Source organism: Zootoca vivipara, chromosome 10 (assembly GCF_965207765.1).
Source record: "Zootoca vivipara chromosome 10, rZooViv2.hap1.1, whole genome shotgun sequence".
NCBI classification, from domain to species: Eukaryota; Metazoa; Chordata; class Lepidosauria; order Squamata; family Lacertidae; genus Zootoca; species Zootoca vivipara.
In genome coordinates this window covers 63256403-63282806 of record NC_142593.1, presented here as the reverse complement: position 1 = coordinate 63282806, position 26404 = coordinate 63256403, and the positions used below count along the sequence as shown (strand labels likewise).

Sequence of the window (26404 nt, the reverse complement as noted above, 5' to 3'; positions counted from 1 at the left end):
CTAATGTTTAGGTGGAATCTTCTTTCTTGTAGTTTGAATCCATTGCTCCGTGTCCGCTTCTCTGGAGCAGCAGAAAGCAACCTTTCTCCCTCCTCTATATGACATCCTTTTATATATTTGAACATGGCTATCATATCACCCCTTAACCTTCTCTTCTCCAGGCTAAACATACCCAGCTCCCTAAGCCGTTCCTCATAAGGCATCGTTTCCAGGCCTTTGACCATTTTGGTTGCCCTCTTCTGGACACGTTCCAGCTTGTCAGTATCCTTCTTGAACTGTGGTGCCCAGAACTGGACACAGTACTCCAGGTAAGGTCTGACCAGAGCAGAATACAGCGGCACTACTACTTCCCTTGATCTAGATGCTATACTCCTATTGATGCAGCCCAGAATTGCATTGGCTTTTTTAGCTGCTGCATCACACTGCTGACTCATGTCCATAGCTGCCAAGTTATCCCTTTTTAAAAGGGATTTTCCCTTATGCTGAATAGGCTTCCTCGCGAGAAAAGGGAAAACTTGGCAGCTATGCTCGTGTCAAGTTTGTGGTCTACCAAGACTCCTAGATTCTTTTCACATGTACTGCTCTCAAGCCAGGTGTCTCCCATCCTGTATTTGTGCCTTTCATTTTATTTGCCCAAGTGTAGTACTTTACATTTCTCCTTGTTAAAATTCATCTCTAGAGAATCTCTATAGACCACAGCAACTCCCCCTCCCTGAACCCCAAGTCTGCCCTGATGCTGCACGAAGTACCCAGGTGGGCAAGTTGAGCGAGACCAACTCCACCCTGCTCAGCCACCCAGGTCTCAGTGACACAGGCCAGATCAACATTCTCATCTATAATCAGATCATGGATAGGAAAGTGCTCCAGAAGGTCATAACCACAGCCCGAAAGATTATTGGCCATCCTCTCCCATCTCTGGAAGAACTATATAGATCCCGTTGCCTTAAAAAAGCAAATGATATTTTACAGGATTCATCTCATCCTGGATACACTGTAGTTTTTTTTTTTTTGCACCGTTGACTTCGGGCAAGAGATACAGAACAATTAAATCAAAAACAAATAGATTAAAAAATTGTTTCTATCCAAGAGCTATATCCATCTTAAATGCTGTAACTAAATAATATGATCTTGGGGAGTTGTGATGTGTGTGTGTGTGTGTGTGTGTGTTTGTGTGGCTGTAATTGTGGTTTTGTTTTGCTTTTATGGGATAGCACTCAATTTTGTTGTACTATGTACTGTACAATGACAATAAAGTATTTATCTTATCTTGTATCTTATCTTATGCATTTCCTGTTTTAATATTATGATTTTATCCTGTGAAGCGCCCAAGACTTGCAGGTATAGGGTGGTATACCTTATTATTATTATTTAAATCTTAAATAAATCTTAAATAAAACAAAAAAAATTCCTTCAGTAGCACCTTAAAGACCAACTAAGTTTTTATTTTTGTATGAGCTTTCGTGTGCATGCACACTTCTTCAGATACACTTGAAACAGAAGAGCCAGACCCTTATGTATATAAAGAGGGTGGGGTGGGAGGGAATGGGTGATGGGCTGATGGGAGTGGTAAACCTGTGGATGGCTGTTAACGGCTGCTGATGACTGCAATAGGTCCTGCGGGGGAAAAGCAAGGGCTGAGGTGCTAAAGAAAGCTTGATCATGCATAATGAGATAAGAATCCGATGTCTTTGTTCATCCCAGGTGGCTCCATGGTTTTAAGCTTGGTAATGAGTTCCAATTCAGCAACTTCTCTTTCCAGTCTGTTTCTGAAATTTTTCTGTAATAAAACAGCTGCTTTGAGATCTTGTATAGAATGTCCTGGGAGATTGAAGTGTTCTCCTACTGGTTTCTCTGTCTTGTGGTTCCTGATGTCAGATTTATGTCTATTTACCCTTCTTAAATAAAAATTATTTAAATCTGAGCTGCCCTGGCGTTCAACAATAGTAGTCACAGACTGAGGGCTGGATGATAGGACCAGCACAATTCCCCAGGTTGGAGGAGGGGCTGGCACGAGTGCGACTTACCTGGCCTGCCCCCCCTCCATACCTCTCCCTACCCTAAACCACTGTGATTGGGGCGGCCCTGCTCCTCTCCTCTGGGGCACATCCCCCAAAGAGCCTTTATAAAACAGGTTGACAACAGTTGAAAACAATTTAAAATTATTATAATGCTAAAGGCCATTTAAAACACTCTAAGCCAGGCATCCCCAAACTTCGGCCCTCCAGATGTTTTGGACTACAATTGCCATATTCCCCAACCACTGGCCCTGTTAGCTAGAGATCATTGGAGTTGTAGGCCAAAACATCTGGAGGGCCGCAGTTTGGGGGTGCCTGCTAAGCAGTTGGGGCCACAACAGCAACCAAAGCCAACAAAGCTCACTTCCGGTCTGCCGCGCTGGCATGAAGGCGCAGAAACCTCATCTCTGAGGTTTCTGGCATTGCGGAGGGGGGGGGGAAATCCGCGGGGGCACGCGGATCCCCATAAATACCCCTGGTTGAGCGTCCAGGGGGCAAATTTTGCCTGGCAGAGCTCCAGAAGCGACTCCTCAGCTGCCTGGGAAGCCCGCAAGAGCCCCTAAGAGCTAGCTGAGTGGCAGTCGCAGGAGCCATTTTGGGCACCATCGTTACCTCCAAGAAGCGAAGCCCTGAGCCTGCAGCCTGCAAGCGGTGGATTCTTCCTGAAAAAGTCACGATTTGGACGAAGTAAGTTGAAATTAACTAATTTGGAATAAGAATTCGGCATTGGGAGGCGGAGAAAAAAGGAAGTCATCCCCCCCCCCAACTGAGTATCAAATAACGCAGTAAGCTTGGAAAACCCAGAAATACTGCAAAAGAACTTTTTCCTGATGCAGAGTAAAGGGAAAAGTAAGCGGTGTATTCATCTCTGCAAAAGACTGAGATTTAACATGGGGAAAAACCCCTGTAAACCTGGAATCGGGTCAAAGGAAGGCTCAGTCAGTCTGCTGAGTGACGTCACAATACAAAGGAATGCGTCTGGCTGAGTGTGAGAGACTGAGAGCTGTATATTGTAACTTTGAGTTGTGAACAGATAATGAGGATTTGTTTTGCTTTAAGACTGCTCAGTTCTGACTTTGGGGGGGGGGGAGAAGGAGTGAAAGGAGAGATTCTGACCAAGTGGGACTAGATCTTTTGACTTTTCATCTATATTGGATAAAAATAACAATTCCACTGCCTGCCTGCAATAAAGATGGAGGAGGTTTTTGGCAAAGGACTGGGAGAGAAGGTTCTAGAGAGCAGAGAGGAAGACACACAGTGGGATTTAATATTGTCAACAATTCTGGAACTTACAAAGGAAGTGAGTATCTCCAAACTTGATGTATGCCTCTTGAGAGATGAGACTGTGGAAGTATTTGTTTCAGACTTTAAAACAGAGGAACTAACTGAAATTGAAAAACAAGAGAAGAGAGAAGAAAAAAGATTGGAGGAGCAGGACTGTGTTGGTGTGTCTTATGCAAAAAAACCAGAAAAGGAGAAAGGCAACATTGAAGGACAATATGCTGAACCAATAGACTTAATTTGTGAGAATAATACTGTTCCACCGGTGGGAGGGGTGGAACAGGGAGGAAAACTAGGAGAAAACACTGTTTCACTGGTGAGAGAGGTGAAACAGGGTAGGATGGGAATACAAAAGCACCCCAAAAAAGAGAATAGAAAAATCAGTACCCCGGTGGGAGAGGGGATGAAGCAAACAGGTGGGGTGCAGAAAAAGGATGATAATGAGCAAGGACATAAAGTGATGGGATTACAGAAGAGGAGGGCAAGAGTTCAGCAAAAGTTGGATTGGGACAGACTAGGGGTGGGTTGAGGGAGTTTTGGATTATTTGGTATTGTTTGATATAATATGGTCTGACCTCGGAATGTATTAAGGATTGTATTAAGGACCTGGCTGATGCATCTGGAGACGCCGATTTCAGGGAAAGGGGGGTGGGAACTCGTTGTGAGGGTTAAAGATTTGGATATTAAGTTTAAATATTTTTGGGTAAGGGATAGAGATTAGTGATTAGATAATAGCAATTTTGGAGAGAGGGTGTTAGTAATAAAGAAGTAGAAGTATAAAAAGAATGGTTAATAGCAATGAAGAAGTTAAAATTTAGAAAAAAGAATGTGAAGTTAGATTTGGGAACTGCGAGAATTATTTTAATAACAAGAACTCAAGAAGGGGGTGAGGAAGTCAGAAAGGATTAGTTCAGAAGTTTTAGAATGATGTTAATGTATTTTTTTTTTACTTTTCTTTTTAACTGTTGTATTTTCTTTTTTTTAGCTGTTTTTTTCTATTCTTAATCGTTTTTGAAATGTGAAGAATTTGGGGGAATAAGAATGGGCAAAGTGGTTTTGTATGCTTTTTCTTTTTTTCTGTATTTCTTGCGAAAATCCAGTTATATATATATAAACACAAAGCTCAACCCAAGGTCCATCTGGCCCTATTTCCTTCTTTTTGCAAATAAATAAATAAATAAATAAATAATATTCATTTTCCAATAAAGAGGAAAAAACATTCATATTAATAACAAACCAAGCCAAATCTTACCACATTCAAAAACAAAAAACAATACAGCCAATTATAATATAATAATAATAATAATTTTGCTTCCGACAAAATATTAAAATACAGAAATCCATCAAACATTAAAAGCTTCCCTAAACAGGGCTGCCTTGAGATGTCTTCTAAAGGTCTGGTAATTGTTGTTCTCTTTGACCTCTGGTGGGAGGGCATTCCACAGGGTGGGCGCCACTACCGAGAAGGCCCTCTGCCTGGTTCCCTGTAACTTGGCTTCTCGTAGCGAGGGGACCGCCAGAAGGCCCTCGGCGCTAGATCTCAGTGTCTGGGCAGAACGATGGGGGTGGAGACGCTCCTTCAGGTATACTGGACCGAGGCCGTATAGAGTCCCCCCAGAGGACATGATCGCTTCTCCCAAGGTTCCCAGTACTTCCATTTCATCAATCAGTTCCTCTTTGTTGGTGAGGACCAGGTCCAATATAGAATCATAGAGTTGGAAGAGGCCACAAGGGCCATCCAGTCCAACCCCCTGCCAAGCAGGAAACACCATCAAAGCATTCCTGGCAGATGGCTGCCAAGCCTCTGCTTAAAGACCTCCAAAGAAGGAGACTCCACCACACTCCTTGGCAGCAAATTCCACTGTCGAACAGCTCTTACTGTCAGGAAGTTCTTCCTAATGTTTAGGTGGAATTTTCTTTCTTGTAGTTTGAATCCATTGCTATAGATGATCCCCTTGTTGCTGCTTCCACCTTCTGGGAAATGAAATTGTCAGTGAAGCAATGGAGGAATTACAGATTACCAAACATTCAAAAGGAAGAGATATTTTAATCATGGGGCCTTCAACTTCCCCGATATCAGTTGGGACTCAAACTTGGATGAGCAATTGAGAGGATGCTCATCGAATTTGCAGATGACACCAAACTGGGAGGGGGAGCTAATGCTGAAGAATAAAGAATCAGAATTCAAAATGACCATAACAGTTTAGAGAATTTGGCACAAGCTAACAAAATGAATTTCAATAGGGACAAATGTCAGTTTCCGCACTTAAGTAGGAGGAACCAAATGCACAAATATACAATGGGGAACACCCGGCATACTTGCAGTACATGTGAAAAGGATATAAGGGTCCTGGTGGACCACAAGTTTAACATGAGTCAACAGTGTGATGCAGCAGCAAAAAAAGCTAATGCTCCAGGAATAACAATTCTTCCATTAGTGAAAAATATGTTGCTGCAGCAATAAAAGTTTTCCCCTCCTCCCAATTCTGTTCATGAGGGTAGGGGAAACCCCAAAATCTATTTCTAAGGAGCATGGGGTTGAGCTTGCACAAGCTTAAATCCCTGTACTGACAGCATTACTTGGTACTGGACCAAATACAACCCATTTTTACTCCCCCTGTGGTTCTTTCTGCTTCCCGTTGCCATCATTCAGCTGCACTCATACTTCCAGACTGCTGGCTCATGTGCTCCCCTTGTCATGGAGCAGGCTGAAGAACGGTGCACACAGAAGTTTGCATGCAGAGCTCCTCATGCTGGCCAGGGATATTCCTACTGTGGTTGTGAGTGAGTCCCTCTCTCTGAGCCTCAGCTTCCCTTAGGTCTCAACCTGTGTCAGTAAAACCTTTGCCTCATGGGAGAGTTGACTACAAAGACACCAAGCAAAAATGCAAACCATTTATTGGAATGTGTCATGCAAAAGGTTTCCAGTCAAAAAGGGTATATTACAAATCACTGAAAAAGACAGAATTTGACATGCGTATCCATAATGCAAAAGTCTAGATCACAGTTTGCTCCCAAGGGTGGATGAGTTTGTTTTATTCATGCAATGCCTGTAAGCTGCACATCATCAACAGCTTTTCCCTTTAAGCACTGTGGTTTCAATAGGCATTTTAAGTTTCCCAGTCTTCAGTAGGAAGCTCCTCTTCTCCCCCACAACTCCTCACTTGATCCCCACCTAGTATGCCAGTTGCTAAAGTGAGTGTGTTGTGAAAATGGATGTGCAGATGACACAGGACGGACTGCATAACAACCTTATCACAAGTGATGTATGGTACATGTTTCCCTGTAAGGTCTCCAGCTCAATGAAATCTGATGACTGAGAACTTGCAGTCAAGAAATTCCTTGATAAGACTCCCCCAAAACACTCACACAAAAGCTGCGTCTGAAAGGCTGGTGGCAGCGTTGGTCAGTGAACACCACCAGGTACCTCCCCCTTCCTTCTCTTCACAGAAAAACTCCTTTGCATGGTGATCTAGATGCAAAGGCAAGAAATACACAGGAGATTTTCAAGTTCAGTCAGGAGTATTTAGGGTGCTGACTTAGAGCACTTGCTGGTTCCCTGTATTTTGATCTCAGGTGCATCCAGTAAAGGGAATATGTGCTTCTCTCTCCAGGATCCCCGTTGTCCCCACTTTTATAGAAGCCACCTCTAAACCGACCTTCATGAAGAGGCCAAGGGCTCTCTGGACCCCTCTAACACTGTCACTAGCCCCTTGAGGCAAGACTAATTCCTCAAAGGACAGAGCTGCACATTTTAAATCATCTAAAAGAGCTGGCTCAAACAGCAGACTCCACTGTAGGATGCCCAGCGCATCAGGCACCAAACCAGCCACAGCACTGTCCAGAAACCACCTCCAACCAACAGTCCTCTGCCATCCTCCTTGGTAAGTTATCCTCTAGCTGTCAATCATAATTGCCCTGGTTCAAAAAAGCATGAAGCAAGGCACATACCTACATTGTCCCTCACTTCTAACCCCAGTGGACCTCCATGGCGGAGGTGACTGTAAGGGTGTGTTCTGCAATATCAGATTCTCTAGTGTTGTACTATCTGGACGTATAGGGTGTGATTCAACTGACGAGTCCTGCCAGTGGAAGCCCTGTGCAAAGATTTCCCCTTGTGCAATGGAGCTTTCTACTCTCCCTCCCCTGCAAGATTGGACATTCACCCACCAGTTTCCCAGCATAACTCAACTTTTAACTTCCAAGCACACAGAGCCAAAGGCTTTCTCCTCAGCCACCAAATCATTGCAATTCCCACATGGATTGGAATCCTACAAAACTGAACAATAACTACATTAGCTGTAATTCGGAATTCAAAAGCCCCATTCCCATTAGACATTCCAAATGGGCAAGCATCGTGGCATATCCATAATGGTATCCTGCTTACCCAGGATGGAGGCCTGGGGGTCTTGGGCAGTCTTAGGTAGCAGGCTGGCCTATGGCAGGGAGGGAGGATTAAGGCCCACCTGTCCCCACCCTCCAAAGAGGGGCTCTCGCTGCCAGATAGCAACCAACCCCAGAATAGCTCATTCCTCTAACTGCATCTCAGTCACCCACTCTGAGCGCTTAAAGAGTTCCAAGTCCAAAGTGTCGATCTGGTAGGGGGAATCACTGAATTTGGACAAGCAGCTTTAGGAATTGAAGGGGGCTAACGTAGCCCCAGATGCTGAAACAAGAACCCAACACAGTCCAAACGATTGTCCTGAATAAACCAGCACCAAGCTATCCCCTGAGTACTCTAACTCCGGGGGGGGGGAATAGCTCCAGGTGGTAGCCCCCTGCCAACTTTCAAAAGGGCTCGAGCACCTCTCCCTGACCGATTGGAGGGGCTTGTGAGTAGTGGGTTAAGTGCCACTGGTCAATCAAGGCCCACCTGAGCCCCAACCTTAGAAATCCATTTGTGGGGCTTTTGTTATTCCGTCCTTGCTGTGTTATGCGGGGTGACTGGGGGACGGTCTAGTGCTTCTAGTTATACATAAATTATCTAGAGGAAGACTGAGTTGGCAAAACTGGCAGATGACACGGGGGATAATTCACCACCAAAATATTTCTGCACTTGGTTAGGTGAGGAAGATTGGCAGATGAGTTTTCGTAGCCAAAGGTTATATATATCTATATCTATACCTATATATGCTCTAAAAACTCCTCCGCCTGGCAATCCACAAACATGTCTGTGTGGTCTTCAGCTCCACATATTATCCTTTGTTGGGTAATGAATATTTGAACTAATTTTACAATTGTTTTTCAGTTTCATTCAGTAGAGCAGAATGTTTCTCCAGTGCTGAAAATTTAAAGTCTCTCTGCTTCACAAATAGGTTTCCGCTTCCATTTTAAAAATATTTTCCCTACAGGCTCCATTTAGCATGTTGAAAACAAGAGGTTGGCAGCTTTGGGGGAAATCATCAGGCTCCAAACCACTCTACTTGAGTCACAGATTATTTGTAGATCAAATGTCACTTTCTGCTACCGGTACTGCCTTTCATGCCCACTACTTTTCCATCTTAAGGATGTACAAATTATATTTACAGGTAACTGTCTACATGTCTCTGAATATCATAAATCAATAAGGAAGAGGGAAAATTCAAGTTAGATCCAAGTTCCACTGCTCTTGAACTATTTATTTTTATAGTCTTTTGGTATCTGATCTATTCCTTCCACTGAAGAGCCTGTCATATTGCAAGGGTGATAGCTTCAGAGTTTCTACAGGACCCTTTGTCCGTTCTTCTTTGCGGGGGATCAAAGGCCATATATGGTGGACTCTGCAAACTGAGAAGTGTGTCCCTCCATGGACTGACACCTTAGTCTGACACTGGTAACTAAGTTTTGTCTCTCAGTGGGAGGAACGTGACTGGGAAATAGAGGCTGCTGGTTCTTTAGGGAGCAAGGAAATAGGCCAGCCTGCTGGGGCACATGTACAGGGATCCGCTAAGGTGCCACGTAGCCATGACCCTTCTTAGTCAGGAAAGTTTCTCAGTGGGAATGTTGCAGGGCAAAGGCACATTTCTTGTAGACAGCATAGAGGAGAAGGATGGCTCGCAGCATCTGTCGGCACATGGCCATAGCCACGCGCACTTGTGGCTCCTGGAGTGCACGGGGCCAGCGCCGGCGGGGACTTATGACTTGATTGAAGGCCGAGGGCTCAGAGACCCTGAGAGAGCCAGTCCAGCGTGGGCGCTGTGCTGTCACGAGGTGTCCAAAGACAGAGTCAAGCCCTGAGAGGCGCACAACCTGTGGCCTGTGCACACTGCTGGAGCGTCCCCTTGTCTCTCCAGCTGCTCCAGGAGGTTGCGGCTGCCCTGCCCCCATCTTTGCACCAGGCTCTAACACCAGGCTAAGTCCCTGGAAGCAAAGCTGCACTTCCAGGTCAGCTGCTGCTGGGCTCTGCCCACTTCGGAAGGGGTGCTTGGTGCCAACAGACCTGGCACCCCTCAGCCATTGCAGGGACTCATCAAGAGGAGACCAGGGTGCCCAGAGCTGGTACCCACCAGCCATGGTCAGTGCCAGCAGGCGTCCACCCCTCTGTACTGCCCAGGTTCCAGGTGCATCTTTCCTCTACCCAGCACCCTTGGTAACCTATTGTGAGCACAGCCAACCTAGAACCCTTCAACCAAGGCAACGTTCCAGAACCTCCTCATTCCCCAGGACGGTGTTTCCTGCAGGAGCTGAGTGTCCGTTATAAGAAATTATCTTAAACCGAATGAAAATAGGTATAAGAAGATACTTACGTATAAAGTTACTTTATCCTTTCCCAGCAGTGAAAGAGCTCTGATAGCTACACAGCGCCATCTACTGTATCTATAATGAATAACACCAATTCACAATGTCAATCCACTCCATTCAGTGAATGAGGGCTCATTCATAAAAGCTGTCAAATGGTGTTTTCCCCACACACATTGCATGATGCCCTTCCGTGATTTACATAGTACGTAAATAAGTCAAAGAACCTGGTACAGGTAAAACAATAAAGGTTATTATTTACACAAGGAATTTAAGTCTATACATTCTATATAGCTTTGCTTCCATATACTGTACTGTACTCTGGTTGGCCTCTGCTTCTTCTCTCCGACCGATAGAGACCTTCCCAAGGGGCTCTATACGGGACCCCAGAAATGAGATTTTTTTTTTTCCTTTCTTATAAGACGTCTATAGTCTCTCTCACACATTCACAGAAACACTGAATCATAGAGTTGGAAGGGACCCCCAGGATCACCTAGTCCAGCCCCCTGCAATGCAGGAATCACAAGTAAAGCATCCCTGACAGGTGGCTGTCTGACCCATAGCTGCCAAGTTTTCCCTTTTCTCGCGAGGAAGCCTATTCAGCATAATGGAATTTCCCTTAAAAAAAGGGATAACTTGGCAGCTATGGTCTGACCTCTGCTTAAAATCCTCAAAGGAATTAAAAGTCAAAACAGGATTGGTAGGCAGCATAAGTGAAAAGAGTCAAATCTCTGAAAAATATTTTGGTAATTGTCCAAAACCACAGCAGAAATGTGTGCCGCTGGAATAGGCATAGCCAGGATTTATTTTGAAGGGGAACAGGCATTACATCGGGGGGTTTAGAACCGAGTTCCTGCAACGCAACTGGTCAGGTATTCTCATTTATTTGCCCGCCTGCTTGACCAGCAGAATCATCAAAGCAGCCTGGAAACCGACGGCGCCCTTTCCCCGCTTCCCTCCGCGCGGCGTCAAGCTGCGGGACCGGCTCCCCCCGGAGGCCGCCAGGGCCCCCAGCCCGGGCGAAGGAGGCGAACAGCGGCCCCGGCCATCTCGGCGGCGCCCCGGCCCTCCACCCCGGATCCTTTCCCCATCCCCACCGCGCTCCTTACTGAGCCTCCTGGACAGGCCGCATCAAGCCCTGCCGCCATCGGGACGTCACGGGGCGGGATATCCGCCACCGGGAACACAGGCCAATGAAAGCGAGGCCCGGGCGGGGTCCGCCTCCCTCTCGCCCCGAGGGCCACGTGACCAAGGGCGCTTCCGGCGTGGGCCTGCTCGGTGCCTCCGCGATGCGTCTCTCGGCGTCGGCGTGGATCGCTCATGGCCGCGTCCACCGGCGCCTCGGCCTCGGGCCCCGCTCGCGCCTCGACCTGCTGCGGAACCTCGTCACGGCCCTGGTGCGCCACGAGCGGATCGAGGCCCCTCGCGGGCGCGCCGACGAAATGCGCTTCTACGCCGAACACGTGAGAGGGGGCGGGGCGGGCGGGAGCGGGGCACGTCGGAACGCGAGCGCCCTATAGACACGCGTCGAGGCGGCCGGGCGGGCGCGCAGCTGAGAAATGCCCGTGAAATGCCCTCCGCGTGCGCGCGGCCGTGAAAAAGCAAAGCACTTGCTGGGTATCATTAGCAAAATGAAACTGCCATGATGCAAACATCTGGCGCGGCCGCATCCTCAAAATAGATATTGCAGAGTTAGGGAAAGCTCAAGGATCAAGGGGGTGGAGGGACTTCCCTATGAAGAAAGTAGGCAGCGTTTGGTACTTTTCCGTTTTCATAACAGTCCAACTTGTGGGCCTCCAGTGAAGCTAAATGTTGGGAGATTCAGGGCAGATTAACATCGTTCAACCTTGGAACTCCCTTCCACAGGAGACAGTGATGACCTGAATGGCTTTAAAAGGACTGGACAAAGTTCTCGATAGCTCCTACCCGGGATGGCTCTGCTCTTCCTCCACAGCTGGAGGCAGCAATGCTTGTGAATAACAGTTGCTGGAAACCACGTGTGGGGGAGCATTGCTGTTGTGCTGGAATCCTGCTTGCAGGTTTCCCATTGGGGGCATACATGAACCCCCTTTGGCCTGATCCAGCAGGCTGTTCTTACGTTGACCTCCTCTCCTCTCTCCCCTCCCTGCAGCTGATCAACTATGCCAAGCGTGGCGACACAGACCCCCAAGCAATGCGCATGGCCGACTTCTGGCTGACGGTGAGGCTACATCCCTTCTGGGTGGGAGGGCCTCCTGCCAGCTCTGCCCCAACTGAGCCCCCCTCTATTTGCCTCCCCCTCCCCAGGAGAAGGACCTCCTGCACAAGCTCTTCAAGGTGCTGGCTCCTCGCTTCCAGGCACATTCCAGCAACTACACACGCCTGCTGCGGATCCCCAACCGGGAGAACCTGGACCGTGCTGAGATGGCCGTCATTGAGTACAAGGGGAACCCATTCCCACCCCTCCTGCGCCCAAAGCGCGACAGCGAGAAGACGCTGGTGAATCAGCTGCTGAAGGGCTTCCGGGAGGATGCACTGAGGGCAGGGGAAGCTCCACTCCAGGGAAGCCCATCTGAGGGCACGGCAGTGTAGAAAGAAGCACAGACACCACTTCCTCCCCTTCTCCTGTCAGTTGGAAGCCTGCCTGCGACCTCACCTTGATATTGGGGAGAGGAGCTGTATTTCTTTGGGTTTTTTGAGACCACCTCCCTGCTTTCATCTGCTTTGCTATGCAGGGTACTAGTTCTCTCTTGGGACTGGAAACTTGAAAAAATAGCTGCTCTCTTACCTTCATGCACACAGAAATAAACGACAGCAGCCATGGGGCAAATGCCTTGGTTTCTCTGAACTCTCTTTGTGCTGCTTGCAGACAAGCGATGGTGCTTGGTGACACATCTGGCATGCAGTGGCACCAGCGGAGCCAGAAGCAGGTGACTTACTAGGACTAGGTGGCTAAGCTGGGGGGGGGACCTTAAGCTGGAGTGTTCTCACAATTTAAGACAGCCATTCTCAAACTTGTGTCCCCAGGTTTTGTTGAACCACAACTGCCATAATCACTATTTAGCAGGAGCAGTGGTCAGTGATGATGGGAGTTATGGTGCAACATCTGGGGACACAAGGTTGAGAAAGGCTGCTTTAGGAACACAAAAGCGCCGCCTAGCAACTGGAGCCACTGTTTGAAAACCATCCTTTGCATTTAATTAGTAACTTCCACTCGATCATTTCTTTAAAAAAAATCCTTCCAGCAGCACCTTAGAGACCAACTAAGGTGCTGCTGGAAGGAATTTATTTTGTTTCGACTACGTCAGACCAACACAGCTACCTACCTGTAACTCAATCATTTCTGTAAGTCCCAGATCTCCCCTCTCATTGTCAAGTCTTTTATTAAAAGTACTAGTAGGTACATCGCTTTGCTTTTTCATTTATTTTGCCCCAACATCAGAAAGAGCTTGCTGTTTGATAGTGGCACAGAGATCTCCTTCCTTGGAGGTTTTAAAGCAGAGATTGAGGGACCACCTTCCAGGGACTTGGTAACTCTGATTGAACTAGATGACTCTTGAGGTCTCTTCCAACTCTACAGTTATATGATTCTATGACATTTTAATTTAAACAACTCACATTGCTACATTTCCAGTTGAGGTTAAAAGATAGGTTTTAATACACCAAAATCTCAAAGAAAGTATATTAAAGCTACACAAAACTTGAACACTGGTAACACAAAAACTATAATCTCAAAATATATTTTGTGATGGCAATGTAAAAATGGGAGTGAATAGAACATACTTCAGTTAAACCTGACAGGCAAATTCTTTGCGGAAGCTGTTGCCTTATGGAGATGATAATAATAATAATAATAATAATAATAATAATAATAATAATAATAATAATAATTTATTATTTATACCCCGCCCATCTGGCCGGGTTCCCCCAGCCACTCTGGGCGGCTTCCAAAAAACAGAAATTCTAAAATACAGAAATCCATCAAACATTAAAAGCTTCCCTAAACAGGGCTGCCTTGAGATGCCTTCTAAAGGTCTGGTAATTGTTCTCTTTGACCTCTAGTGGGAGGGCATTCCACAGGGTGGGTGCCACTACCGAGAAGGCCCTCTGCCTGGTTCCCTGTAACTTGGCTTCTCGTAATGAGGGAACCGCCAGAAGGCCCTCGGAGCTGGACCTCAGTGTCCGGGCAGAATGATGGAGGTGGAGACGCTCCTTCAGGTATACTGGACCGAGGCCGTTTAGGGCATTAAAGGTCAACACCAACACTTTGAATTGTGCTCGGAAACGTACTGGGAGCCAATGTAGGTCTTTTAGGACCGGTGTTATGTGATCTCGGCGGCCGCTCCCAGTCACCAGTCTAGCTGCCGCATTCTGGATTAGTTGTAGTTTCCGGGTCACCTTCAAAGGTAGCCCCACGTAGAGCGCATTGCAGTAGTCCAAGCGAGAGATAACTAGAGCATGCACCACTCTGGAGAGACAGTCACTGGGCAGGTAGGGACTCAGCCTGCGTACCAGATGGAGCTGATAAACAGCTGCCCTGGACACGGAGTTGACCTGTGCCTCCATGGACAGCTGTGAGTCTAAAATGACTCCCAGGCTGCGCACCTGGTCTTTCAGGGGCACAGTTACCCCATTCAGGACCAGGGAGTCCTCCACACCCGCCCGCCTCCTGTCCCCCACAAACAGTACTTCTGTCTTGTCAGGATTCAATCTCAATCTGTTAGCCGCCATCCATCCTCCAACCGCCTCCAAGCACTCACACAGGACCTTCACCGCCTTCACTGGTTCTGATTTAAAAGAGAGGTAGAGCTGGGTATCATCAGCATACTGATGGACACCCAGCCCAAACCCCCTGATGATCTCTCCCAGCGGCTGCATATAGATGTTAAAAAGCATGGGGGAGAGGACAGAACCCTGAGGCACCCCACAAGTGAGAGCCCAGGGGTCTGAACACTCATCCCCCACCACCACTTTCTGAACACGGCCCAGGAGGAAGGAGCGGAACCACTGCATGACAGTGCCCCCAGATGCATTTTATTTGGGTGGCCACACAGAAGGCAAGTCGAGAGAGGAGGGGCAGCTTCCCATCTCCTAAGAAACCTTGGGCTGCATTGTGTCCCATCCCAGGTCCACACAGAGAGCCAACCCTTGGCAGAGAAGCGGAGGGCATCCTTAAGAACAGGAACTTATTTTTATTCTTTTGTTTAATTTATAGACTTTATTGTTTAAAAAATTACTAAACGTAACATAGATATAACGTAAACATAACAAAAAAATTCCTTCAGTAGCACCTTAAAGACCAACTAAGTTTTTATTTTGGTATGAGCTTTCGTGTGCATGCACACTTCTTCAGATACATGCACACGAAAGCTCATACCAAAATAAAAACTTAGTTGGTCTTTAAGGTGCTACTGAAGGAATTTTTTTATTTTACTTCGATCCAGACCAACACGGCTACCTACCTGCAACGTAAACATAACATAAGACTTCCTTTTCCATAGAACATATACAGAAAATATACAAAGAATACATAATCAAACACAAATTCTTATTCACAATGTGAACAGTATACCATCCCTACATTTCTTCCTTTTCCCTTTCCTCTTAGGTACTTCGCGTCCTCCTTATTGTACAATATCAGGTTCTTTCTGTGCCACGGGCCAGCATTGCAGATTTTCCACTTTCTTTTCCTAAGTTTACCTATTCTCATCTTTGCCTTTTTTAAACGTTATTCTATATCTGCTAATAAGGAATTATTTGGGTACTACATTTTTAGATATTTTTTGTAAACACTCCATTCTTTCGATACTTTTTGTGTTGCTGATCCCCTTAGTGAGTCAGTTAGTTTTGCCAGCTGTAGATATTCAAGCATTAGCATTTGCCACTCTGTTATTGTGGGTAAGATCTCACTCTTCCACTTTCTTGCCACTAACCCTAACCCAAGATTTGGGTGGCACTCCTATCTAATATACGGGAAAATCAAGGCACACAGGGTTTTTTTAAATCATATAATAAGGAAATCCTTGTTTAAAATTTGGATAAAATATAAAGACATATTAGAGCCCAAAATTCCACTTTGGACATCACCGGTGGAAGCTATAGCGGTGAAAAGAAAAAATGTGAGAAATGGTTGGCCTACGTATAGAGAAGTATTAGAAATTAAAGAAGGGAAACCAATGTTGAAAAAATATGAGGAAATTAAAAAATGCCTAACAGATTGGCTACAATATTTTCAATTAAATCAAAAATTTGGAACAGATATAAAGCAAGGATTGGCAACAGAAACATCTAAATTTGAAATGAATTTAATTGGGATTAAAAAGAAGAATATTTCCTTGATATATGATTACCTCCTGGAGTGGGAAACGAAAGAAGAGCAGACTAAAGTGGTAATGATTAAATGGGCCCAGGACTTTGGTTACAACATTCAGATGGAGCAATGGGAGAAGTTCTGGGCAGAGAATGTGAAGTTCACAGCTTGTTATAGTCTGCAGGAAAATAACATGAAAATGTTCTACAGGTGGCATCTCACCCCCCAAAAACATTGGCAAAGATGTATGGAGGGTTAAGTCCTCAATGCTGGCGATGCAAAAAAGATATAAGGTCATACTACCACATGTGGTGGACCTGCCAGGATATTAGAAAATATTGGGATAACATCTAAGAAATTTAAACACTACTTAAACAACCAATTTAAAAAAGGCAGTAAATGTTTTTGTTAAACATGCTACCTTCAGAAATTAAAAAAGAAACAAAATATTTACTGCTGTATGCAATGACAGCGGCCAGGGTTCTAGTGGCAAGAACAGGAACTTATTAAAGTAGCTGAAGGCCAAGCTGAAGAACCTCTTTCTTGGGGTCTGTCTCCTTTTCTGCCTTGCTGAGGGACACAAGTTCCTCACCCTTGGCTTAAGACATCACTGTGCTTGCTGGAGACCACAGTGTACATCAGTCTTCAAGGGATTTTGTGGTTTCTATGTAGTCCACCTAGCCATTGGCACCCACTGGCCTGGTCCTGGCTTGTCTGGCCCCAGCAGGAGGGAGCCCTGTGCAGGTCCTCCATTCAGCAGGCTGGACGGGAGTCCATCTGCAGCTGCCTGTAGGTGGCAAGGGAAGGAGATGAGATCTGGACCTCACAAAACACAAGCCCAGCAATGTCTCCACAGTCAGCAGAGGGAGAAGGGGTGTAGCCTACCTGACAGCAGTCGACAGGGTCTGGTGCCATTCATGGAAGTCCTCCTGATTACACGACATCAGCAGCAATGTTGTGTGGGGGGAGGAGACCTGGAAGAAGGGAAGCATTGCTGGGAGACAGCAAGCTCTTGGGCTAAGGCAGGAGGTTGGGCCACAGAAATGGCCCAGGAAAAGGTGGTCCAGGACTTCCTTCTCAAGGCAGCCCATGACAGGGGGTGCTTGGAGGCCTGCCAGAAGCCCAGAAAAGCACTGCCTGGCGCTTTGTGGCAGAGCAGCAGCCCCCTATCCCCACCCATTTCTTGGACCTTTGGGTGTTTGTTCCTGTGTGCTGCCACAGGATTTACCCAGCAGGCCAGGTGTGGACCCCCCAAGTGAGGTGGTCGGGACAAGGGCTTCCTACACCAAGGCAAAATTTGCTGGGTTTGGGAAGAACTTACACTGAGCAGCCCCCCTTGGCTCTGCGTGTGACCGAAGACTTTCTGCACCGTGCCCTGCCTGAGTGGGAGAACGGCCTGGCAGGCAAACTTGTGTGCATTCCAGGGGTGGAGCGGGTGGCAGGGCTTGGTCACCAGCAAGATGTCGGAGAAGAGGAAGAACATACAGCGCTGCAGCTCCTCCCCCTTGGGGGGCACCACCGTTAGCCAGCCTTCCCGGAGAAACCAGCGCCCTGTGACAAAATATGGGGCCACAGAGGCCAATTGGGGTGTTGGGACTGCTGGAGTCAGGCAACCTCCCCAGACCCACAGAGGGCAGTAGCATCCATCAGACAAAAGGCTCCCTGACAGGCCGGGACCCTGCTGGGCCTGTAAACGGCTCTCATTTCAGCCATCAATGCATGGCTCTGTCTCGATGAGACTCTGCCCTCTTTCTCCCCAGCATGGAGGAGGTTCTGCTACTGTCATACCGGAGGAATCTGCTGAGATTACCAGACTCCCCTACTTCACAGCGTGGTTGTGAGGATAAAAGGGGGACAGGGAGAACCACGTATGTCACATTGTATTCCTCGGAGAAAAGGTGGAACACAAATGCAAAACCAACATTAGCCAGAGCACAGGTTGTCTTGCACACCAGCCCATCCAGGGCAGCATAAGGAGGCCTCTCTGCAAATGGGTTCTCACTCCCGACTGGCCCTTGCTTGTGACCCTTCGCCTGAGTATCTTACCCTCTTATTATAGGGAAGCTTTTAATCTTTAAGAAATTAGTGTATTCTAATATTTCTGTTGGAAGCCACCCAGAGTGGCTGGGCAAACCCAGCCAGATGGGTGGGTGGTTGTTGTTATTATTATTATTATTATTATTATTATTATTATTATTATTATTATTATTATTCCCTCCATTCATCTGTGACAAAACTGGCTAGGAGGTCCTTGAGCCACAGAGAACAGGGAGAGGAAGGACAAGGGAAAGGGGCAAGCCCACCCACCCCTATGGGAGATGAGTAGAGGCCCTTGCACTGGGGTGGATAAAGCCTGGAGGTGGAAGCAACAAGGGTGCAGAGCAGCGCTGTGCATGCAGGATGTGACCACAGATGCCTCACTGCCAGCCTGGAAGGCTCTTTCATGGTAACAGAACCAAAGTGAAGGTTTGTAAGTCACAACAAATAAACGCCCAGAATAATCTGTTCCGAGGCTGGCATGTGAGTCACCCATAGAGTAGGATTTACCAGCATCCCTAACATGGAATCATAGGACTGTAGAGTTGGAAGGTGCCCAGAGAGTCATCTAGTCCAGCCCCTGGAATGCAGGAGTCATAGCTGCTAGAAGCTTCCAATGTCAGCAATGCTGCCTGAAGCTTCCAAAGCAATGCTGGATTGAGGAGCATCCCAAACCTGCAAATCCACGGGGAGCTCCTCTGTCCTCAGCACGTAGCAACTGGACATTGGCTGTGCTGCCTTGCAGCGCCAGTACCAGGAACCAACTCCTGTGCCACCCTGCAGCTCCAATGCTGCCCTTCAGCACACCCCCCCCATGACACCCTGTGGTCCACCCAATGCAACCTGCGGTCTACACCCAATGCAATGCCCCCCTCCTTGTGCTGATGGTGGGACTCTGTTGCTAAGGGCTGCTCCACGACTGCTTGTCTTGTGAGGAGCTGAGCAGCATCCTTGATGCTGTTGCTCTCTTACCTAGCTCTATGGCCATTACATTTCAGGTGAGGCCACAGCTCTCCCTGCTGAATTATCTTTTTAAACTAAGCAGCAAAGCGTTGGGAGAATTGCCTTAATCAGTGCAGGAGGAGGAATGATGGGGTCCAGGCAGAGGAAATGGGGGCTGAGCAAGGATGAGAAATGGGAGACGGGATTATCTTTGGGGTAGAATCGCCAGAGACCACTCTGGCTCTAGCAAATGATCTCTGCTCCAATTGCCAGAAATGTCCAGCCCCAGGAGCTGCCCTTCAGCTGCATCCCAGAGCATCGCAAGCATTAATCCAAAGAGTCCTGTAGGGCCACGTTTGAGGAGCAAAGGTGGGTGGTTTACCCTGTTGAAGGGTGGCTTCTTTGCTGCCTGCCCTGCCTCTTTGTCTCCTGTTACCAAAGCAGAGGACCCACCTGGAGCCAGAATTTGGGTCTTCTGTCCCTTAAGCAGCTTCTGAACCCGGCGCATCTGATTGGTGTTCTCACGGCAACGAGATATTTCCTGGACTCGGTGATATGCCTCAGAGACAGACTTCAGAACTCCTGCAAGGACCACAACATCCTCTGAGACAAGGCACACACCCAGACCCGGGGGAAGTAGTTTGGAGCCTCTGTGGCTCAAGCGGGTTAATATTATTTACTTGATTCCCCCCACCCTCCCTCCAGCAAGTCCCCCAGGCTGCTCACAGAAGAAAAGTTATTATCCTACCTGTCAGCTGCTTAAAGTCAGAGCTTTCTGGGTGGGTATTTCCTACCAAATCCTTCAGCAAGTGCCTGTACCTGCCAAAGAGAGGGGGCACTGTCGGACGGGGTGGGGAAGGAGGGGCAGGTGCATTCCTTCTGGCTCAGCCCTCCAGCAGCCTCTTCCCTGGGGCTGAGGGGATGCAGCCAGGCTGCTGGAGCCCCAAGGGGGCCAGCTGAGCAGCCCCTCCCAGATTCAATGAGCACAGCATCCTCCTGCAGAGGCTGCCACCTACTGAGAGAGCCTCTGGAGGGGCAGCGGGAGCAGCTGTTCCAGGCAAAGGCCCCCAAACTCTGGCCGGGACTCCTGGAGCTTCTTGAAGCGGGAAAAGGGTTTGTTCTTCCGCACCTGCCTCTAGAAGTGCAAGAGAGGAGAAGCAGGAGTCACTAGCTGACCTGCCACCCACTCCCCACCCCAGGTCATCCCAGAATTGTAGAGATGGGAGGGACTGCAAGGCAGGAATCACAGCTAAAACATCACTGACATGGCTTGATCAGCAAAGGGCAGGAAAAGGCTCCAGGCCTGGGGAGGGGAGCTATGTGCCCAGAGCAGCTCCCTGCAAGATGGACAAAAAAGGGAAACAGGTACCTCCAAGGTGCTCTGGGCCTTTTCCAGGTTTTCAGCATAGCAGACGTAGAGAACCAGCTGGTGGCAGAAACCCTCCAGGCCAAGCCCCAAGCGACCTCCCTCCAGATGGAAAAGCAGAGTCCTGGGTGCAAAGCGGGAGAGGGCTTCTTGAATCAAGAAGTTTGTGGGGTGCAATGCAACTTTACCAGTATTGCCTCACACTGGCGCTCCCCCTTGCTCCCTTCTCCCCAGCTTCCATAAGGGGCTTTGTGAGAGATGGGTGTGGGACTATCCACGACAACTGTGGTTAGTGGCCTTGAAGGAGATACCCTGCCCTGGAGGGGAGCTCACAGGGATTCAGAGTTAGGCTGTGTTCTGCACCAAGGGGGGGGGTCGGGTTTGATATCTCTTAACACAGGACAACCTTCCTCCTGCCCAAAGGAATACTATTCAGCTGTAGATGTCAGGGTGATTCACAACATAAAAATACAACATAAAAGCACAAATACATAATAAAAATATGAGCAAATCCAAACCAACAATCCCTGTTTCCATATTTAAAAGAGCATCAGGTGTCAATCAGTCAAAGGCCTGGTGGAAGAGGAACGTTTTCACCTGGCGCCTAAAGGTGTATAATGAAGGTCCCAGGTGAACCTCCCTGGGGAGACCATTCCACTGCAGAAAAGACCCGTTTTCATGTTGCCACCCTCTGGACCTCTCGTGGAGGAGACACACAAGGCGGTACAGTCAGTGGATGATCTCAGGATCTGGGTAGGTTCATATGGAATATTTTCAGCACATTGTTCACATGTGGGTTTTGCACAGTGCTAAAATTAGGGCTGGGCGATATCTGGTTTTCAACATCAGGATATATCAGCAGCTAACCATTGTGATATACCAGTATATCATGATGTCTGAAATAAGGAGGGGTGGCTGGGCTGGGGAGGGAGGGAAGCTTTTTGCTGCGTATCTTCATGCTCTTTCTTAGAGCACCAGGTTGTCCTTCCCAACAATGTGCACAATCGAGGTGCCTGGGCTTGGGAGGATGGGAGGGAGCAGAAGAAATGACCAGGAGAAGGAAGGATCGCACCCCCTGGGCTGGCAGTTCTTTGCCATCCTTCCCGGCCACATGCAGGATCACATCACCTAGGCTGAGGATGCTGGGCTGGCAGCACTTGGCTGTCCTTCCCTGCACAACTGTGGTGCCTTGGCTGGAGTGGGAGGGAGCAGAAGGAATGACCAGGGGAAGGAAGGAAGGAAGGAAGGAAGGAAGGAAGGAAGGAAGGAAGGAAGGAAGGAAGGAAGGAAGGAAGGAAGGAAGGAAGGAAGGAAGGAAAGCAAGCAGGCAGTGCTGTTTCTTAAGGCACCAACACTGCAGTTAAGGGGAGATGGTGAGGCTGACTTCTCAAATTTTTCACAATTATATTGCCCCCTGGAATTTTGAAGGCTGTTCACAGTGAATTGCTGGGTCAAAATTGCAATGTGGGCTTCAAACCGGATTTGAACTATGTATTGGTACATCACACAGGCCTAGCTAAGATGTTGTCCCAAAGGCCAAAATCCAGCCTGGGGCAGCTGTTGCCCCAAATATCTGAGGAGACAGTTGACTCCCCCAGTTTCCTTTACAGATCCATGTCTGTCATTTGAGAGCCTACTCTAGTCCACACCTATCAGGTTGAGAGGCAGCATTGTGGTTCTTCTTGCAAAGAGGACTTCCAAGTGTCTGTTTAGTCTGATTGAAACGCAATCATCTAAAAATTGAGGAGGGTGCAATCCCCTCAATCATAAAGCTAACCCCTAACCCAGCTCACATTTACCCCCACCCATATTAAACAGTCAGGAGGTGTCTCATTGTGCTGAGGTCCTGTAGGTTTGGAAAATGTGGGCTACAGAACCAGACAGGATACAGAGCAGGAAGTTAGAGGAAAACTCGCAGAGCCCACCGCCACCACCCAACAGACCCATGCTACCCCACCCATCGACAAAGGCTCCCCTGGTGGGTCCCTTACCGGCTGGCAGAGCAGATGGACTCCAGGCACCCGAAGATAGCTTCCTGGTCAGCTGGCTTCAAAGTCCCTTTGGCCTTCAGGATGGCCACAAAGTACTAACAAGAGACATGCAAAGCAGTTACTCCTCCCCAGATACAAAGACTTTCCTAACTAACCTAACCCTTGACTTGATATATGCTTGTTCAGGTCACAATCAAGGGGGGACATTGCTACATACTGTAAATGATGGCATCCTACAGCAGTTGGTGATGTGACTGACCAGAGGGGGGACCATGCTGGACTTCATCTTAAAGTGGGGCCCACAGCTTGGTGTGAGATGTGCTGTTGAACCAACCAGTGACAGCCACAGTGCTGCCCAATGTTAAGTGGGCAATTGTCAAGAAAGTATGGCACCTTTACATTGGACTTCAAAAGAGATAACTACCCAAAAGCGAGGGGTCTGGTAAGAAAGAAGTTGAACAAGAAAATGATGGTGGTCAGATTTTCCCAGAATGCTTGTGGGTCATTCAAAGCCACAGCAATAGCAGTTCAATTAGAATGCAACAGAGGGCAGAAAGGCCTCCTTCAGAAAATGGAAGGCCTGTCCCAACAAAGACAACAAAAAGGAATGTCAACTTGGGCCAAAGAAATGCAAGCAGACAATCAGGGATGCAAGGGGGGGGGGATATGAAAGAAAGAGAATTTGAAGAGCCCATTGCTAGAAACAAAGGCCCACAAAACCATTTCAATACATTATTGCAAGGCCAACCAATGAAGCTGAGTATTGGAAGACTCAAAGCTAGGGAAAAAAAGGAAACCCTTCTTCATACTGATATATCACAATGTCTGAAATAAGGATGGAACTATGTAGAGGTGAACAGTAGGGTTGGGAGATATCTGGTTTTCAACATTGTGATTTATCACCAGCTAAACAAAGTGATATACTGATATACAGTATCCCCATGTCTGAAATAAGGATGGTTCACAATATATTGCCAAGTCAAAAATTATGAAACCATTATCATGATATGGACATTAAACTTGTTTTGGATAATATATATCATCCAGCCACATTGATGGTGACTAACTGCAATGGCTATGTTCCACCTCCACTGTCGTGGGCAGTTTGTCTCTGAAAAAGATCAGTTGCTAGGACTCCTAAGTTGGGAGAGCATGGCTGTTGCACTCTGATCCTGCTAACGGATTTCCCATTTGGGACATCTGGTTGGTCACTATGAGAAGGGGCTGGACATCTGGCTGGGCTTCCCCTGCCACTCTTATGCCACTTGCTTATGTTCTTAGGAGCCCTGCCAGCACCAAGAGAAAGCTGCAGTGCTCAGGGCTTGAGGGTAGTGAGAAGCCGCCTTCTCCTTTCTGCTCCTCCTTCCTCTGGTCTCTCTCCCTGCACCATTTGGCTGCTAACAGCAGCAAAGAAAAATCAGCACATCACTGGAAAAAATGAGCCAGGAAGCCGGGTCAGCTTGCTCTTTCAAGAAAGAGCTGGGAGCAGAATGGCACACTTAGTCCTGCACAGTATCTGAGCTCAGAGAAAGGCCCAGGGCCCTGCAGCCCAGCTTCTCACCGTGGCTACCAAGCCCAGCTGCTCCAGATACTGCTGCTCTGTTTCCACCAGTTCCTTAGCCGTCCGACAGCGCTTCCTCTCCCACCGGGCTCTCTGCTCCTCCACCGGGTGGCAGCTGCTCTCAAGGGTGCTGGTCATTGTGTGTTTTTCTTGGGGGGGAAAGGAGAAATGCCTTGAAAAGAAAGTGGCTCCAGCCAGCCCATACTGAGGATCATTAGGAATAAAACTTCAGATATGATAACGATGTTATGCAAATCTGTATATGAACTAGTGGATGGAGTAACTCTTCTAAGAGGAAATGCTGCAACATTAGGGACTTTCTAGTTTAGAGAAAAGGTAAGTAAAAGTGGGTGGGGCATGGCAGAAGTTAAAAGATTATGCAAGGGATGGAGAACATGAACAGGCAGACATAAGAAGAGCCAGCTGGATCAGGCCAAAGGGGGGCCCTCCAGTCCAGCATCCAGCTCTCACAGTGGGCAAGCAAATGCTTCTTCTGCAAAACCCACAAGCAGGACATGAGCACAGCCGCAGTACTCTCCTCACCTGCGATTCTCAGCACCTGGTATTGTCAGAGCCCTACCACCTGCAGCCATGGAGGGAAAGCCTTCCAGCTTGCTCCCCAGCTCTTCCTCCTTCCCTGCCCTTAAGCCTGCACAAGATCCAGAGTAGAAGTCGGAGACAAAGCTCCCGTATTATAATTTGGGGCCATCTATTGAAGCAGACTGCTGGAAGCCTCAGGACACACCAAAAGAACTTCATCCCATGGCACATAGTTAAACTATGGAACTGGCTCTCACAGGAGGCAGTGATGGCCAACACCTTTAATAGATTTAAAAGAGGGTTAGACATATTCCTGGAGCAGAGTTAGACTTTCTGTGGATACTATCCTTGATGACTGTGTTGCACCTCCATAGTCAGAGGGCACAGTTGCTGGCTTGCTTTGGTCCTGCTTGCAGGCAGGCTTCTTGTGAGGCACCTGGGAGAACAAGAGGGGCCTTTAGCTTAGTTCAGCAGGACTCTTAGGTGGTGCCTGAGCAGTGCAAGTGCCTGATCTTTGGTTCTTCACCAGGCACTATCCAGAATCAACACAAGCCCTTTGGCACACAGATCAGACGCAGCAAATGGAATCACAGCCCATTATTATTCATAGTGCTGCTACCAATGAACATAGCATAATACAGAATAACATGGGAAGAAGTTTGGCTTGGGAGAAATGCAGGGGGTGGGAGGGTCCCTGCCTTGAGTTCAGACGAAGCACACTAGCCTTGCACGAGGCCCCACCAGGTCAGAATGCACGAACCAGCCCAGAAAGCCTTCCTCTGGAGGTTTAGGCAACGTGCAACCGGGAGGGCCTTGTTCCCAATCCAGTCAGCCACGAATCTCGCTGATAAAATGGGGAGGCGGGGGGGGGCAGGGCAAGGACAGGACCTTGAGCTCATTGGAGGAAAGGTGGGGTGCAAACGCGAGCGAACCCCGCTCTTGCCCGGGCTAGGCAGGCTTCCCCAGGGCCCAGAAGAGCAGCCGCCCCGAGGAAAAGAGGCGGACGCCCCCCCCCCCGCAGCCCTTGCTCGGCAGCCCTTCGGAAATGTGGGGCGCTTCGCTCCTGCCTGAGCCCCCTTCCGAGTACCCCGGGGGGGCAGAGGCTCCCCGAGAGTCCAGCGCCAGCCGACTTAGGTCTCCTCGGAAGCAAGTCCGACTATAAGCGGAGTTCGCATGGCGCGCGTGGCGGGTGGGTGGGGGTGCAGTTCTGCCGGGGGGGAGCAACCGGGGGGGCGGGAGAGCCAAGGAGGGCTCGGGGTCCCCCAAGCCCAGCCACGCTCAGCGGAACCAAGGGGATCCGAGGAAGCCCCCCCCCGCCTGCGTCGCCGCTCCACTACCTTGCTCCGTCCAGCGGCGCCCGCCAAGCGTTCAAACGGCCAGCTGGTCCGGCCCCTTCCGGGCGGGCTGGCCTGCCCCGCCCCGGACCGGCCCCTGGTGCCGCCTCAGACGGGCGGGCGGGGCTGAACTCGGGGGCATAGCTGCCAAGTTATCCCTTTTTTTAAGGGATTTTCCCTTATGCTGAATAGGCTTCCTCGCGAGAAAAGGGAAAACTTGGCAGCTATGCTGGGGGGGGGGGCGGTAAGCGCCTGGGCGCCCCTCGCCGCAGACTCTGGGATTGCGGGCGGCTCCCCCTCCGCACCCTTGGGTGGCGTCTCCGCTTCTCTA

General features: G+C 48.5%; 3 protein-coding genes and 2 long non-coding RNA genes across 5 annotated transcripts; 1 reads left to right on the top strand and 4 right to left on the bottom strand.

Annotated features, from left to right (window-relative positions):
• Positions 1–1421: 1421 nt before the first annotated feature.
• Positions 1422–3400, bottom strand: LOC148684510 (uncharacterized). Its single transcript, XR_015946218.1, has 2 exons — positions 3309–3400; positions 1422–1777 (listed from the first exon to the last, which is right to left on the bottom strand). It is a non-coding gene; the product is annotated as an uncharacterized LOC148684510 (long non-coding RNA).
• A 1099-nt stretch (positions 3401–4499) lies between these two features.
• LOC118077196 (uncharacterized) lies at positions 4500–11170 on the bottom strand. The gene is made up of 4 exons (XR_015946217.1): positions 11123–11170; positions 10022–10091; positions 6666–6768; positions 4500–5270 (listed from the first exon to the last, which is right to left on the bottom strand). It is a non-coding gene; the product is annotated as an uncharacterized LOC118077196 (long non-coding RNA).
• On the bottom strand, positions 9122–9925 carry LOC148684509 (FANCD2 opposite strand protein-like). The gene has a single exon (XM_088653248.1). The coding sequence runs from the start codon at positions 9786–9788 to the stop codon at positions 9267–9269; it is 522 nt and encodes a 173-aa protein (XP_088509374.1). The 5' UTR covers positions 9789–9925; the 3' UTR covers positions 9122–9266.
• A 113-nt stretch (positions 11171–11283) lies between the features above and the next one.
• MRPL17 (mitochondrial ribosomal protein L17) lies at positions 11284–12822 on the top strand. Its single transcript, XM_035100668.3, has 3 exons — positions 11284–11476; positions 12145–12213; positions 12300–12822. The coding sequence occupies exons 1-3, from the start codon at positions 11303–11305 to the stop codon at positions 12582–12584; spliced, it is 528 nt and encodes a 175-aa protein (XP_034956559.1). The 5' UTR covers positions 11284–11302; the 3' UTR covers positions 12585–12822.
• Positions 12823–15463: 2641 nt separating this feature from the next.
• On the bottom strand, positions 15464–26187 carry ARHGEF39 (Rho guanine nucleotide exchange factor 39). The gene is made up of 10 exons (XM_035100667.3): positions 26077–26187; positions 24200–24348; positions 22639–22733; positions 20651–20771; positions 20298–20416; positions 20030–20100; positions 19735–19863; positions 17624–17853; positions 17188–17276; positions 15464–17089 (listed from the first exon to the last, which is right to left on the bottom strand). The coding sequence occupies exons 2-10, from the start codon at positions 24335–24337 to the stop codon at positions 17056–17058; spliced, it is 1026 nt and encodes a 341-aa protein (XP_034956558.2). The 5' UTR covers positions 24338–24348; positions 26077–26187; the 3' UTR covers positions 15464–17055.
• Positions 26188–26404: the final 217 nt, after the last annotated feature.